This window comes from Musa acuminata, chromosome BXJ1-2, assembly GCF_036884655.1.
Source record: "Musa acuminata AAA Group cultivar baxijiao chromosome BXJ1-2, Cavendish_Baxijiao_AAA, whole genome shotgun sequence".
NCBI classification, from domain to species: domain Eukaryota; kingdom Viridiplantae; phylum Streptophyta; class Magnoliopsida; order Zingiberales; family Musaceae; genus Musa; species Musa acuminata.
The window spans coordinates 24,563,012-24,578,298 of NC_088328.1; the positions used below are offsets into that span (position 1 = coordinate 24,563,012).

The 15,287-nt window shown below is 37.8% G+C and overlaps 3 protein-coding genes across 8 annotated transcripts; all 3 read left to right on the forward strand.

Moving 5' to 3' along the window:
* The first annotated feature begins 4,967 nt into the window (after nt 1-4,967).
* On the forward strand, nt 4,968-8,810 carry LOC103975896 (ubiquitin-conjugating enzyme E2 4). The gene is made up of 6 exons (XM_009391021.3): nt 4,968-5,339; nt 5,425-5,504; nt 6,078-6,192; nt 6,326-6,378; nt 6,502-6,630; nt 8,486-8,810. Exons 1-6 carry the CDS (start codon nt 5,296-5,298, stop codon nt 8,614-8,616), a joined length of 552 nt encoding a protein of 183 aa, XP_009389296.2. The 5' UTR covers nt 4,968-5,295; the 3' UTR covers nt 8,617-8,810.
* Nucleotides 8,811-9,466: 656 nt separating this feature from the next.
* LOC103975894 (uncharacterized) lies at nt 9,467-14,478 on the forward strand. Of its 6 annotated transcripts, none has more exons than XR_010484097.1 (6): nt 9,467-9,709; nt 10,723-12,485; nt 12,612-12,737; nt 12,819-12,930; nt 13,515-13,901; nt 14,340-14,478. XR_010484097.1 is itself a non-coding variant. In XM_009391017.3 (4 exons), exons 1-3 carry the CDS (start codon nt 9,667-9,669, stop codon nt 12,699-12,701), a joined length of 1,896 nt encoding a protein of 631 aa, XP_009389292.2. In that variant the 5' UTR covers nt 9,467-9,666; the 3' UTR covers nt 12,702-12,737; nt 12,819-13,321. The 6 variants fall into 6 exon arrangements, 4 of the variants coding, with proteins under 4 accessions (XP_009389292.2, XP_009389293.2, XP_009389294.2 ...); XR_010484099.1 differs by having other exon boundaries at nt 12,612-12,731; XM_009391017.3 differs by lacking the exons at nt 13,515-13,901; nt 14,340-14,478 and having other exon boundaries at nt 12,819-13,321.
* Nucleotides 13,908-15,233, forward strand: LOC135603304 (dehydrodolichyl diphosphate synthase 6-like). Its single transcript, XM_065094302.1, has one exon. It carries the CDS (start codon nt 14,342-14,344, stop codon nt 15,206-15,208), a length of 867 nt encoding a protein of 288 aa, XP_064950374.1. The 5' UTR covers nt 13,908-14,341; the 3' UTR covers nt 15,209-15,233.
* The last annotated feature ends 54 nt before the right edge of the window (nt 15,234-15,287 follow it).

The following is a 15,287-nucleotide window of genomic DNA, read 5'->3' on the forward strand; positions in this document are numbered from 1 at the left end:
ATAGCTCCATAGAATTTCTAGTACAAACTACATTATACATACTGTCATGATCGTGTCACCATTGCAAATTGCCTTTTTCTGGACTACTCATTTTTACTACTAAGATCCAACATGAAGATCAAAATGATACAAACTGATGCCTACATATTCAGTTCAGTTTTGTTACTCTGGTTCATGACTGCATCTGTTAGAATGGTGCAAATTCCTTATATAGAGGTCTCTTTTTTCCCCCAATTTCATGTGTGGGTTTAATTGACATCATAAATGCCGTCCTTAAGCATCAAGTTTACGCTGATATTGGATCTTCTTTTTCACATGACAGTAAATTCAATGCTTGTTCAACCACTCTCATGATTGTTTTACAATCCTAAACCAGTAGCAGTTTCTGGGATAGAAGGACTTTATAATTATACTTCTATTGTTACATGAACAAATATCTTTTACTTTCCTGGACTTATTCTTTTCTGCAATTTACATGAGAAGTTTCAACATAGCACATACCGGGATCTGGCTAGTTGTATCCAATATTAAAGATTTTGCTATAAGGAGATCAATAAAACCAAACTTGAAATCTTTATGTTAATTGATCTCATTTCCATCCGTCTATGGCTACAGCAACTCAGTTTTTGTACCCTTGGACCTTTATTCTAATAAAGCCAAATTTTCTATATCTGCATGACATGTAACTTAACAGTTACATTTTTTTTTACCTGAAAGGGTTGTGATACTTCATATACTACGGTATATTGGCAAGCACTCTATTATGTAGTACACAGCTACACACTATCAAGTACTTAACATCTTCAATCTAATTTATGCCACCACCTCCATTTCCTTGGTTGCTTCCATCATCTCCATATGGGGGCTGCTGACTGGTGGCACCACCCCGGCTGTTATATTGATCTCTTGGTATGCTGTGATGGTTATCAACACTGCTGCCAGAATACCCAAGTGTTGTCTTAACCTTTTCCATATCTCCTCTATCTCTTTGATCCATATGGCCTAGTTTGTGTCTAGCAGAGCTGCATGTCGCCATTATGAGCACAAGAAACAGCAGAAGAGATACCGACTTCATCCTGGGTTTCTTTTGCTTCTTTACAAGAAATATTTAGTTAAGTAAAATGGAAGAAACTGCAGATAAAGTCAGTATTCACTTGGAGTTTGTTCAGTACAATAAGAGGAAAAATGTAAAAGAGAACCTACCTAATGGAAGAACAACACTAGGGAAATTTGAGAGGCAGGCCTGTGTTAGAAAAGGGTCAGGAGATGTACCAGCTTTTATAGTGATAACTTAAGTAAAAAAAATGGTAATGTGGTCTCCACCAATTACCGACATTATTAAGTGGATGGGCTCATGTTTCCGCTAATGTGTATCTAATATAATTAAGTGAGAGGACCACAAGAATTCTGTGATGTGAAATTGCACTGCAAATTGCCCTACTTTTCACTATGCTTTGTGATGTAAAAAGTTCTCTTAAGCATCCACCTCTTTTTTTGTATAAATCAAAGGCTGAGTTATTGTTCAGGGAGCAGGTTCTGCTATTTATTTTGGAAAATTGATCCTAGTGAGGATAGATTTTGACCATTGACCTTTGTAGAGTTTTGATTTTCAGTTTTAATTTACCTTTTAATACTTGTTTAAAGTTTGATTTAATTGAAGATCCATATATAATTCAAATGTACAGGAAAAATTAATTGTAAAGGATGCATATATAGATGTATGGCTTATAGTCATACTTCAGTGAAAAGAATATGATTATAAATATAAACATCTTTGTTAAGTTAAAACTACATGAAATTAAATGCTTAAGAAATGTGTATGAATGCAAAGGATGTGAATGTAACTGTGAAAATTTTAGTGGTAAAGAGAATACAGATATATTTTCAAATTTTAAAGACAGGTCAAAATGCAGATGGAACATCAGATTTCCTTATTAGTCAAGGTTTGTTGGTAATCATAAATTGGGCATCTGTAGGCCACCAAATACCAATGATTTCTTTCGTTAATTATGTAATATCATCACCAACAAAAACTAACTTGTCATTATTTCACTTCCATATGCATTGAACCATTTGCTGAGAATGATATCAGAGTTAGTGGTTTGGTGTTGCTATGCATGCAATTAGGTTTAAGCCATTATAGGATTACATTTTTGCCACTCAGTGGGCTGCTTCTTTTTGAAAAGTAACTTTTACTTGCCTGTAGGAAATATATCTTCCTTAACTTTACTGAGATTACCATTTCATTGCTTGTTGCCATCTAATCCTTGAATAAAGAAAACTGAGCACCAGACACTTGGCTACCATTTGAAAAATCATCCTGTAATTTGATATTACATCTGAGAGTACATTACTGATATCGCATGAAACAGCTACTAGATTCTCTAGTAAAGGATTATTCTTTTATCTCCATTGCCTGCCTTACATGTTTACATGGTTTGCTTCAGATTGTATGTAGTATTGATGTTGAACAACATGGTAAGGCTCTGAGGCTCAACCTAGTGCCAAACCAGTATTAATAACTACATTTGAATGCCTGTAATATCATGATGCAGGAAGGAAATCTATTTATGAAGACCTCATGAATCATTTTACCACAACACTATGGCTATTAAAAGAACAAGCACTATTTACTGAAGCCTCATCATGAAATAACATACATAGATCTATTAATTTGTACTTACTAAGACCATGTCATGAAAACAACCTAAACAATAACAATCTCTCTATATTTAGAGGTAAGTCTGGGTACATTAACTCTCATGATCTCATATTGACGGGAGCCTCATGCAAGAGGTATATCTTTTTTATCATTTTCTAATCATGGGATTAGTTTTCTAATCTTAAGGGGCTATTATTGTTCACCATTAAGAAAAGTGGACTCCCTGCATGTTCTGGATTTAACCAACTTTTAGGGAACGACCTAAATTTAGTTAAGAATGACAATCACCTACTTCCAACACCTGTTTTTCATAAATTCATCAACTAAATGTCAGATAAATTACTTAAAACCTGGAATATATTTTGGAAATAAGTTGGCATTTAAAATTAGACATCCTTTCCTAAGTATAATTTATCATCATCTTCACACATGGATTCTTCCTCTATTGGTAGGGTTCTCTTTCTGTGTATATATATGATCAAGGCTTAAGGTTTTCACCTCTTTACTCCATTAAAATAGGTTTTGAAGACTGAAGACTAGTAGAAAGCTATAGGGATTGGGAGATTGAGGTTTTAAATGAGAAGAAATAGAGACTAAGCAAATTCTTTGCCTTTTATTCTCATAGTTCTTGAAATTATTGGATTGGCCTCTTTAGATGGTTAATGTTCTTTTACTGATACAAACTCTACTAGTATTAGCACTAGTATTTTAATCTGACACTAGTATAGGCATACTGAAAAAAAGTGAAGCCAGATGGATGAAATTATGTCTACAGTACAACAGTACATATGAGCAAATAACTCTACCATGGATGAGAGGGTTCTGCTGTAATCTGACAATGCCACATGGGATACAGGACAGCATGATTGTTGATTCTAATTCAACATGATGTTGCATGTTCTGAATAATCAGAAACATTTCTGATCTAAACATCACCGTCCCTGAGATAATCTTGCTGTGAACATGAGATTGACTCAGGGATTGAATAATGCCCTTGACTGTGATGCAGCAGCTTCCTAGGGTAGCATTATTGATACTCTCCAACAGCTTTTGCAAGAACTGATTGAGAAGGCTGTTGACAGCTTTTATACTGAATCCAAAAAGTTGGAACCAGTTGGATTCATTGGATGGATTAGCATTGATTAGATTCAATGGCTTCACCTACCACCAATGCAGGCCAGCTATCATATTGCATCTTGTTTGTCTCATCAAAATTGAAATGGCCCAGTGATTTGAGAGAAATATGACTTGGGAAATGGATGGTTTAGCAATTTGCAGTTGTATACAGTATCTTACATGATTACTGAAATGTCTCATGGTATATGTGGATTACTTTGGTACAGAGATCTGTTTCATTCTTTAAAGAGTGGACAGGAGGATGGGAAATGTCCATTATGGCTGACAGTCATCAGACTGTTGTCTCTTTAGCAGTTGTAATAACTTTTCATGAGTGTCTTTGTCATGCTATTTCACTTGCAGATTCAAGTATCTGAATTCTCTCTCTCTCTCAAGCCTGCAATCGTGGCTTTCACTAGGTATGTTGCCCATCCAGTCTCTTCTCCTCTGTGATTTGGTATATGCAATCAATGAGTTAGGCTGTTCATTTGCCTTATCGTAACATGTACTTGGTAGGTCTTGGAAATCAACTGATGTGACTCGGGAGATTGTTCTCTTGCCAAGAGTTCAAGAACAAAGTGTTGGAGCATAGTGAGCACAGCCTGTGAGGATCAAAAACTCTCAATCATTGCAATGGACAGCATGTAGATGGGAGCTGCATGCAAAAGCACAAACCTTTGGCGGTAAATCGAGGAGATGCCTGTGGATTCCATCACATAGCCTTTAACATCTGAGATAAGGTGGAAGGTATTCTCTTCCCAGTCTCTAATTATATTATCATTTATAAACCACAATTAATCCTCTCCAAACCCCATCCATATTGCCAAGAAACGATGAGTAAGAAAAGATGAAAAGGAACACTCTGAATCAATCATAAGAATCAATTTGAAAAAGAACAAACATCTAAAAGTTAAAGGTATTTATTTCAAACGCTGTGGATAATAGTATTTGTTATTTTACGTTTTTAATATTTTATTAAGTCAACATCACTGATATTAACCATAATAAGTCCATCTAAGATTTTTGCAATGAATGTTAATGGAAGAGGTATAATAACTAGAGGATTTTAATATTTGAAAGACACATATGGTATATTAAAATTATAATGACAAATATGATATTTGTGCATTTTTACAGTAATATATAGGTAAAAACTAAAAAAAAAAGTATTTTGCCATGAGAATAAAAACAGGAAAATAAAAATAAAAATAAAATGTGAGGGGTGTGAAAAAGGAACAAAGGCTAAGTAGATTTAATTATAAAAAGGGTGAGGTTTTGTAGTGTGGGAAAGCCCATCAAAATGCAAAGAGCGGCCCCCTGCGGCACACGTCTCCCTTTCTTTTCTCTGCTCGTGCTTTGTTCTTTCGTCAATCCCTTTCCCCTCCTCATCCACCGCCTCCGTCCCTTGCAAGAGAGGAGAAAGCAGAGAAAAAGGAAGAATCTTTTTTAGACCACCTGCCCAATCTCACCCCGCCCAACCCCAACCCTTCTCGATCTCACACGGAAGGTGGATCAAGATGTCGTCACCGAGCAAACGCCGCGAGATGGACCTGATGAAGCTGTACGTCTCCAGAAAAAAGAAGCGACTTCAATCTGATTCCATTGGTTTTATCTTTGATTGTGTCTTTGTTTCTTGTGGCGTGTAGGATGATCAGTGACTATAAGGTGGAGATGGTGAACGATGGGATGCAAGAATTCTTTGTGGATTTTCATGGCCCGAACGAGAGTAAGTATATCAGCTACTGTTCATAAATTTTGTCTTTCGTTTCTTCCTTGGGTTCCTTTTGCTTGCGGATCTAATTTTGACTATTAGGAAAAGAAGTAGTGTAGATCGGCAACGTTTGTTGGTTTTCCGGTTTGATTTCTTGATCAGTGTCTTACTGGTATGAGATGTTGGAGAAAGTTAATAATAATTGCTTCTTTCATTAGCTTTCATTTATCTTCCCCTTATACTTTCTCTTTGTTAGCCTGGAATAAAGTAGGTATGGTGGTCTTGAGATGTTTCGTGTATTGATTTAGTTGTTCGTTTAGATTATTTCACCTCAAAATTTTATTTTCTGGCTGTTGTATTTAGATACAGCGGTTAATAAAAAGGTTTGACATAAATGTGCACGCTTTGGATTCTTGGATTATTTATTGGCATTAATCAGTTTGGCCATTGAGCCTTTTATCACACAACTAATGGTTTATTTGTCTTGACTTAGTAGATCAAAATTTTCATCATTCGATATTTGATCATTTTGTTTACTTTTGGTGATCAAGGTAGGAGGGTTTCCTTTTTAATTGTTTGATCTAACAGGTCTTTATCAAGGAGGAGTGTGGAGGGTAAGGGTGGAACTACCAGATGCGTATCCTTACAAATCTCCATCAATTGGCTTCATTAATAAGATATATCATCCTAATGTGGATGAAATGTGAGTGTCTGAGTGCTGCCTTCTGTTGTTTCATATGTTTAGTGGAATATTCTTCCACCTTTCGCAGTTTGTTTCCATTAGCGATCGAACAATTTCTGCACTTCACACAATTTTTGTCCTGCAAAATTTTCAGGTCTGGTTCAGTTTGTTTGGATGTTATCAACCAAACTTGGAGTCCCATGTTTGGTAATTGGACTTGACCCTTATCATTTTTATCCATGAACTCAAAGATTCACACATGCTACAATGTGCTACAGCTGATAATCAGCCATTTCTATTCCTTATAAGAATGTGCAACTTTCCTTCCAGATCTTGTCAATGTGTTTGAGGTTTTCCTTCCACAACTTCTTTTGTACCCAAATCCTTCAGATCCCTTGAACGGAGAGGCTGCAGCACTAATGATGCGTGATCGACCTGCTTATGAACAAAAAGTGAAAGGTGCGGAGTTCCCTTTTGTGCATAATATATTTGTTTGCAGATTATAGGCACTGCATTTTACCAAATGATGGTAATTCTTCTGACTGCAACTGCTTTATTGTCAATTTCATGAATTATCATTGATTATTTATGGTTTCTCTGCTTCAAATATTTACTTATAGATATTTGCTTAATTCTAACTAGTCTTGATTCACCTAAAAATCAATGTAACTAGTTTTGTGGACTTAAACTTATAAGGTTTTGAATTCAACTCATTATGCACCAAAACTTGGCATATCTCTGAAGTCTAAACATGAACTCATTTCAAACTGTTAACATGATAAATTCTAGTTGACTGTAGATCCCTTTGAATGAAATTTTTAAGGCAATGAAGTTCAGAATGAATCTGGTTGCCCCGGACATTCATCACTTCCCATTTATTTATAATGGCTTATGTACTTCATCTCTAAATTGTCAGAAGTTAGAAACATCAGACACAGTCCTTTTCTCTAACCTTCCTAATGTAGGAGTTTGCATTAAAATTTTCTCAAACATCAATTATCCATTTAAATTCCTCATGTTATCTGCTTCCGGAAATTCGGACCTGTAAAGCATGAGGGGTCATGTGTCTATCTCATTTATGACTATATTCTCCATTGATTTTGTGGATGAACAGGTGAAAACTAATACAGAATTGGTTCTCTGTTGTCTGAAAACGAATTTAGAAAATTTATTATCCAAATAATAAGATGCTTGAGTTTCTCGTCATCTCATGGCACATTATTATTCTATTGGTCTTCAAGTGAGCTTCTACCAAGTTAAGAGCCAATCATTAGCATTCTTCATGAGAAGTGGGAACATCAGGAAAGTTATTAGTGAACAACTTTGGTTCTTTCAAATCATTGATAGATTGCAATAGTTATGTGTTTAATATTTGTAAACAGTTATTTGTAGTAAAAATGGATCAATCATATGAATTATCTGATGTAGTCTTCTTTTGCTTTTTTACTTCAAGAGTCCAGTTAAAGAGCGGAATATCTATTTCTCTTCAGTTGTTTAATAATGCTGAGTCCCTGATTGGTACTGCTTCAAGATGGCTTTAGTTTATGGTTTGGATTATGCAAGTGAAAATCTAAAGTTTATGTGGCCAGAATTTGCAATTGCTGCATCTATTTGAATTTCCGCATCTAATTTAGTTCGCCATTGTGATTTCTGTTTATAGTCAGTCATGCTATGAGAGGAGTGCTTGTGAACATTGTGTAACACCTCGGTTTAATCCTCATATCATTAGTCAGTACAAAACATGGATTAACTTATAGGCTTTTGATGTCTGTACTAATATTAATGCTTAAGCATTTTGGGTTAGTAGTCCAGCCTCATCAATTTAATGGATCAATTATCTCATCAAGTAGAATTGTGACAAATGATATATATTATATATGATAAGGGACTCGAGTAAAAAAGATGGATGACATGTCACGATATGGAACCACCATAGGTTAGGGTTTGATTTGATTTTGGACTATGTCGACCGTTGACAGTGACGTTAAGTCATTAAGTGTAGAAAATTATAACATACTAATATAATTCCACATCGGATAGGAGCAAAGACCTGAATAAACTTATAAGTGTCTGTATTATCATTAATTTGGATTTAAACATTTTATCTCATTAGAGACATGAGATGGAAGTAATCGAAACTGTTCAGTACGGGAGGCTTTTCTGTTGATCTGAATCCATCCTTCGTCTCACTAAGTACCAAAACCTGTGCATATGCTGTTGATAAGATGAGATTCTTTGTTGTTGTTGAGTTTTTTTTTTTTCTTTTTTCTTGTATTAAGTTTCTCATTCCACTTTGTTTTCCCTCATCGTTCAGAATACTGTCAAAAATATGCAAAGCCCGAAGATGATGGTGCTTCTTCGGAAGAGAAATCAAGTGAAGAAGAGCTAAGTGAGGATGAATATGATTCTAGCGATGAACAGGTGGTGGGCAAACCTGACCCTTGATAGGGCATTTGTCTGCTAATTGTACATGTCTGATTCACCTACCTACTGAAAAAATCAAATTCTTCCTTTCGTGTGCCATTGTAAATAAGCATCAAAATCATGAAGTCATTTATTAGTGCTGCATGAATGAACTTTTTTAGTGAGACCTGGAACTTCACAAAATTATTATCTCATTATATGAAGTTGTTTGATTACATTTTATGTTACCAGGTGATATATATATATATATATATATATATATATATATATATATATATATATAGAGAGAGAGAGAGAGAGAGAGAGAGAGAGAGAGAGAGAGAGAGAGTGAGTGTGTATGTATGTGTATGTTTATGTATATATATGTGTATATATGTATACATATGTATATATACATATATATAGATATGTATATATATATGTGTATGTATATACATATATACATATAATGTATATATATTTATTTATCATTTATACTTCAAATTGATGTGAAAAATAGAGTTGAATTGGTGGCGTAACCCTTTTTTTTCCCCAATTTCTAAGCTTTTAACTATAAACAAAATATAAAATTCACTCAACTCACTCTCGTTTTTTGAGAAAACCTTTTTTAGGGACTCAAAGCATTTTTCATTTTGCCTACGTAGGATTCTTTATATTGCTTTCCTCACGTATCATTTTATGATTTATGCAATCTAATACCAATTCGGTTAAAACAGGGAAGAAAAAAGAGACTTTATTTTGCGAAGGAAGCAATTATGAATAATTAGGCAATTACATATTTTTATGTCCACGTGACAAGATAACCAGCCAACTCACCGGGGCGCACGTTAGATATAGTGGCCTTATGGTGCGCCGACCGGCCCTTTTCTCCACTTCTCCCTCGGTTTTCTTTGGGGAGGCAACAAAAGTCCCTCTTTTCGAGCTCCCGGGCGAGCCCTCACGCCAGAAACCCTAGGCCCCGGTTAAAATCGAGTCCAATCCGCTAATCTTCTTCCGTTTCCTTGCTCGTTGTCCCTGTCAGTCCATAGCTGCGTCAAATTCCGTATCTGAGGTTGGAGTGCCTGTGGCGGGATGGAGGGCTTCATGTTCTCGAGTCCGATGATCATTTCTCCAGGTGGGTTTCGGTTTAAACAACCTCTGATCTTGGCGTCCATTTTGGTGGATTCTATGTGGCGTTTTAGATCTTCTTCTTTGTGCTATGCTCGGCGCGGTATTTGATTTGAATACCCTGCCGACGAAGTCGTCTCCCTCTGTGGAGGTTCATAAGTTGGCCTCTTCTCGTATACGTGCAGCTTTTGTGCCTGTTCTGAAGTAAATGGTTCACAGAATCTGATCGCTTGCGGAAAGCTTTTGTTTGCTGTGGTATTAACTAGCCAGGATATTACTTTTGTAGAGCTGCCATTTGGTCTTTAAGGGTTAGAGAAAGAAGAGCCTTGTGGGAAATTAAGATATATGGTCGTTCTCTGTCGAGACATTCAGGTTGGTTAGTGCATTGTTGAACAAAGTGATAAGTCTCCGTGTGAGCGTCTCATTTAATGTAATGAAAATATTTTATAATTTTTTGAAAAAAATAGATAAGCGGTCGTAAGCGAAGACGTTTGAGTGCTAGTATTCGTGTTGAGTCCTTGTGAACAGTTTGTTTCTTTTTGTGGTTCTTAGTATGTTTTGTCTTGTAATTACAATTCGTAGAAGAAACAGTGGATATTGAAATGAGATACTGTTTCATGTAGCTTGGTTAGAAATGCTAGTTTCATGTAGCACGACCGTAAACCATGGCAAGGGTCTGTGGAAACGTAACCAAAGTTTTGGCTGTTCCAGTTTATATCATATGTCAATATATGAACTATCAATCATCTTGGTTGTTCTTCTCCACTTCCAAATGTTCTTGTAGATGTTGAGTCTTATGCTGTTTGCCTGTTCATAACATGGTTTGGTGCATTTAATGTTCCCAAATTATGTAGTGTAAATGATTCTAAATGCTGAAAATTTTGGTCGATCGGCGTTGTCTATAACTGCATACCTTCACCTGATCTGTTACTTTGTGGTTGCAGTAGTATTTGCTTCTTGCCATGTACAATGAGTGTATACTATATGTGTGCTTCCTGATAAATGCCTCTGTCTTGGCAGTTGATGTGGAGCCTCGCATTGCTGATGTCGATGAAATGATAGAAAGCTCTGTTGGGAGAGAATTGTTTGAGCCGATTTTGGAACCATATGAAGGAATGGAATTCGAATCTGAAGAGGCTGCCAGGGCATTTTATCATACATATGCATCTCAGATGGGCTTCAAAGCACGCGTTAGCTCATTTATCCGTTCAAAACGTGACAAAACAATTATTTCTCGGCAACTTGTATGCTCAAGAGAGGGTTTTCGTTCAACAAAAGATACAAATGGTGAAGGCAGAACTAAACGGCCTAGAATAGTAACTAGAGTTGGCTGTAGAGCTATGATTATGGTGAAGAAGCAAAGCTCTGGAAAATGGGTGGTCACAAAGTGCGAAAAGATACATAATCATGTTCTTGGTACACAAGGGAAAGTGGTGATGCTGGATTATGATCCATATCTCCATGAGGATGAAGAAGTGATAGAAAACCCAGTGGGGAATGAAACAAGTATGAACAGTGGAGCAATAAGTGATGAGATGGTAGTCCTTCCACCTGAGGGGGAACCTGGTCTTGAACCTCATGAAGGAATGGAGTTTGAGTCGGAACATGAAGCACAGGTATTCTATAAAGAGTATGCAAAACGTGCAGGATTTAGAGCCCGAATTAGCTCATACTATCGATCAAAACGTGATAATTCAATAATCTCTCGGTTGCTTGTGTGTTCAAAGGAAGGATTTCGCGCAAAGAAAGATGAAAATGCTGAAGAGAGACTTCAACGACCTAGAGCTGTTACAAGGGTTGGCTGTAAGGCGATGATAATGGTGAAGAAGCGAGATTCTGGAAAATGGACTGTTTCAAAGCTAGTGAAGCATCATAATCATGAATTGACTCCAAGATCAGCATCAGATGATGAGTGCTCAGCGGAAGAGGATGATGAGCTAGTTGAAATGGAACGGGCCTTTGTTTTACATGAGGGTGATGCTATTACTGAACCATATGAGGGCATGGAATTTGAGTCTGAAGATGATGCAAAGATATTTTATATTGCATATTCAAGGCACATTGGCTTTAACATGCGTGTTAGTACATACTACCGGTCAAAGCGAGATAAATCAATCATATCTCGTTTATTTGTGTGCTCAAAGGAGGGATTCTATGTGAAGAAAGATATGGGTGGTGAGAGTAAGATAAAAAGACCTCGAGAAGCCACCAGGATAGGCTGCAAAGCAATGCTTATGGTAAAGAAGAATAATTCTGGAAAGTGGGTTGTTTCAAAATTTGAAAAAGATCACAATCACCTGCTTGGTTCTTTAAGCAAAATAAGGAAGTTTCGAAAACAGAAGCTTTTATCTGGTAGTCCAGAGGAGAACCAGCTTGAACTAAACCATAATGGTAGGGAATCACCAACTACTCGATACAACAACTTGTGTCGTGAAGCCATGAAATATGCTGAAGTTGGTGCAGCATCTCCAGATGTTTACAGTGTGGCAATGCATGCTCTACGAGAGGCTGTCGAGAAAGTTACAGCTATTAAAAGAAAGGCAGGTGGAGTTGCAGATCTTGGACCAGTTGTAGGTAAATGTAGTATAGAGAATAGGAATAAACAGGACAGCCAGATTGAGCCTTCTGCGCATCTCAATCAACAATCTAGAACAAGATCACACCCTTCGGAAAGTCGGTCCAAGTCAAGTTATGACAGGCCTCCTCGGAAGATGAGAATCTGCAACTCAGGCAAGCAGCCTAGGGATCATATCGGTAGGAGTTGTCCATCAAAGCAGGTGCAGGTGAAATTTTTGGAGATGGTTCTTACTTCTTAGTATAGCCTTTTAAGTAGTTCTGTATTTTTCGCGCTGGTTACAATTTTAAATTGGTTGTCTTAATCTTCTTCCTTCTTGGTTTCTCATTTGCAGTTGCAGCAGATCGACATAGTTCCTCATGAATCAGTTAATATGCTATTTGATGAACCAGTCAATGAGCTCATCCAGAAGGGTGATGGATAATATATAATCATGTATATCAACAGTATAGATGTAAATGTAATGACTCTCGCTGCCTTAAACTTTAGTTCTGTATTTAGATGATGCTGATGATTTATCTTATTTCTGTTGTGTTTTCAGGTAGATACAGGTATACTAGATTATCGTGACAGCTTGCATAGATGGCTCATGTCTCGATCACTATCCACCGGTGCAGTGTGTATTCAGATACTGATTGGTCAAGGGCTCAGAGGTAATCAGTTTTGGACAAAGGGCAGTTGTACTTAACATGAAGGATAATTTCAGCTTCTAAAATCTAAATGACAATTCTTTCTTTTCCTGCTAAAGAAGTATAGTATAGTCTCCGAGTTGATACATTCTAGTAAGAAGAAGAATACATACAAGTTTGCTGTTGTTGTGGAGCAGATTCAGATGTAATGTCAAGGGCCTATATGTCATCTGTGAACACAAACAGCTAACCAATAGCATCTCAGTACCTATCTAAGTTGTTACCTATCAAAAAAGAAGAACATGTACTGTTTTTGAGCAGATTCAGATGTAATGTTGAGGGATTGCATCGGCCACTTTTGACGATGAACACATTAGAAAGGTTTAAGTGGGAAATCACGATGAGAATTACATTACTGTTTGTCTTGGATTGTCATCGTCGCTGTCATGTTTCCCTTCGAAACTTTCACTTCCCATCCAAACAGCAAAAGTTGGCGAGTGACTGACTCTCTGTGTGTCCTTTTCTTATCCTGTCAAAGCAAAGATTTTTAATCGAATCAAAAGCATCCTTTGATGATCTAAATCACGTTTTTTCTCTCTCTGTTTCAGTTCCTACCACTCTCTTCAGCTTAGTTGACTCGTCGACGCCACCGGCTCTCCTTCCGCAGGCTGAATTCAGAGCCTGCGCCTACCGAACAGGGTGCAGGACTTTCCTCCGATAGAAGCGAGGGGAGTCCGCCCGTTGCAGCTGACACGGGTGATGCCCGGCGGGGAGAAACTCAGTTTCGTGTCTGGGAAGAGACGGTAGATCACACGTAGTGAGTGCATGCTTTTGACGTGTTGGAACAGGTTTTCTATGCTCCTCTGTCTGTGATAGCCGCTCCCACAGGTAATTCCAAAGTCCATCTTCGCAGGTTATATATATACATTTATATTTATATCAACGAACGAACGTTCATCAGAGCATATCGGACACATTAGAGTCGAGGAGGAAAGGTGTGTCTTCTCCATCCCCTTCTTCTCTGATCGCTAGATTTATTTATTAGCTTTGGCTTTCTCGACCATCTTCAGGCACTTCTTCTTCTTCTTCTTCTTTTTCATTTGATATGTTTTCTTCTTTTTATTAATTTTTGGTTTATAATTCACCAAAAAAAAAGTAAAACTTATTCCACCGATATGATTTTAAATCTTTAAATATTCAAAATATTATTCTCATAACTTCAACCCTGACTTCACAAATATAAAACGATGAAATGCAATATAACGCAGAGTTCTATTTCAATCATCTCGATGAAGCAATCCTAGCCTTTCATGCAAGATAATAACATGTATCCTTGCAAAATCCATATCGAGTTATTTGGCTTTTTGTATTACGTATTTGGTGGTGGTATTTGCTGTAGCTATGCTAACTGTTTCAAACGTTGTGGACGTCAGGAATGGGAAATATGGGGAAGCGTAGTCGGAAAATTGTGGCCAGAATCATTGGCCGTCTATGGCGTCTGTTTCGCAGGTGGCTCTTTTTGATGTTCACCTTTGGCCCCATGCCGCAACACATTGCGTTCATCCTGGATGGGAATCGCAGATACGCCAAGAAACACAACCTCAAGATGGGCGCCGGTCATACCGTCGGTTTCAACTCTCTTGTCGCTGTTCTTCGATACTGCTATGAGTTGGGCGTGAAGCAGGTAACCGTGTATGCTTTCAGCATCGACAACTTCAGGCGGAAACCGGAGGAGGTTAAGGGCCTCATGGCGTTGATGAAGGAGAAGATCGATGAGTTGTTGGATGAAGACACCATCGTACACAAGTTCGGATTGAGGATCAACTTCTGGGGATGCCTGCACATGTTGAGCGAGCCGGCGAGGGCGGCGGCCGAGAGGGCGATGGCGGCCACCGCCAATAACACTGGACCGGTTCTCTCTGTCTGCGTTGCCTACACTTCCACTGACGAGATCTTGCGTGCCATCAAAAAATCGTGCTCGAAAAAGACAGCAGAGGGGTGTCTCAGATTCACTGGCGATCCAGTTCGCGACGGTGCATGCGGTGCCATCGCTGTGGCTGATCTGGAAGAGAACCTTGACAGCGCCGATTGCCCGGACCCTGACATCCTCATCAGGACATCAGGGGAGACTCGGCTCAGTAATTTTCTGCTGTGGCAGAGCACGTTGACCCTCTTGCAGAACCCGCTTCCTCTATGGCCTGAGTTCTCGCTGAGAAACCTGATCTGGGCCATCCTGGAGTACCAGAGGGTCTACCCTTACTTGGAAGCAAGGAGACGTAGTCTGGCCAAGAAGCATAACTAAACCTCATTATTATGATGCAAGTAATAAACCACCTTACAGCATGTAACTCATCACAAGTCAAAACTACTGCTATATGTAT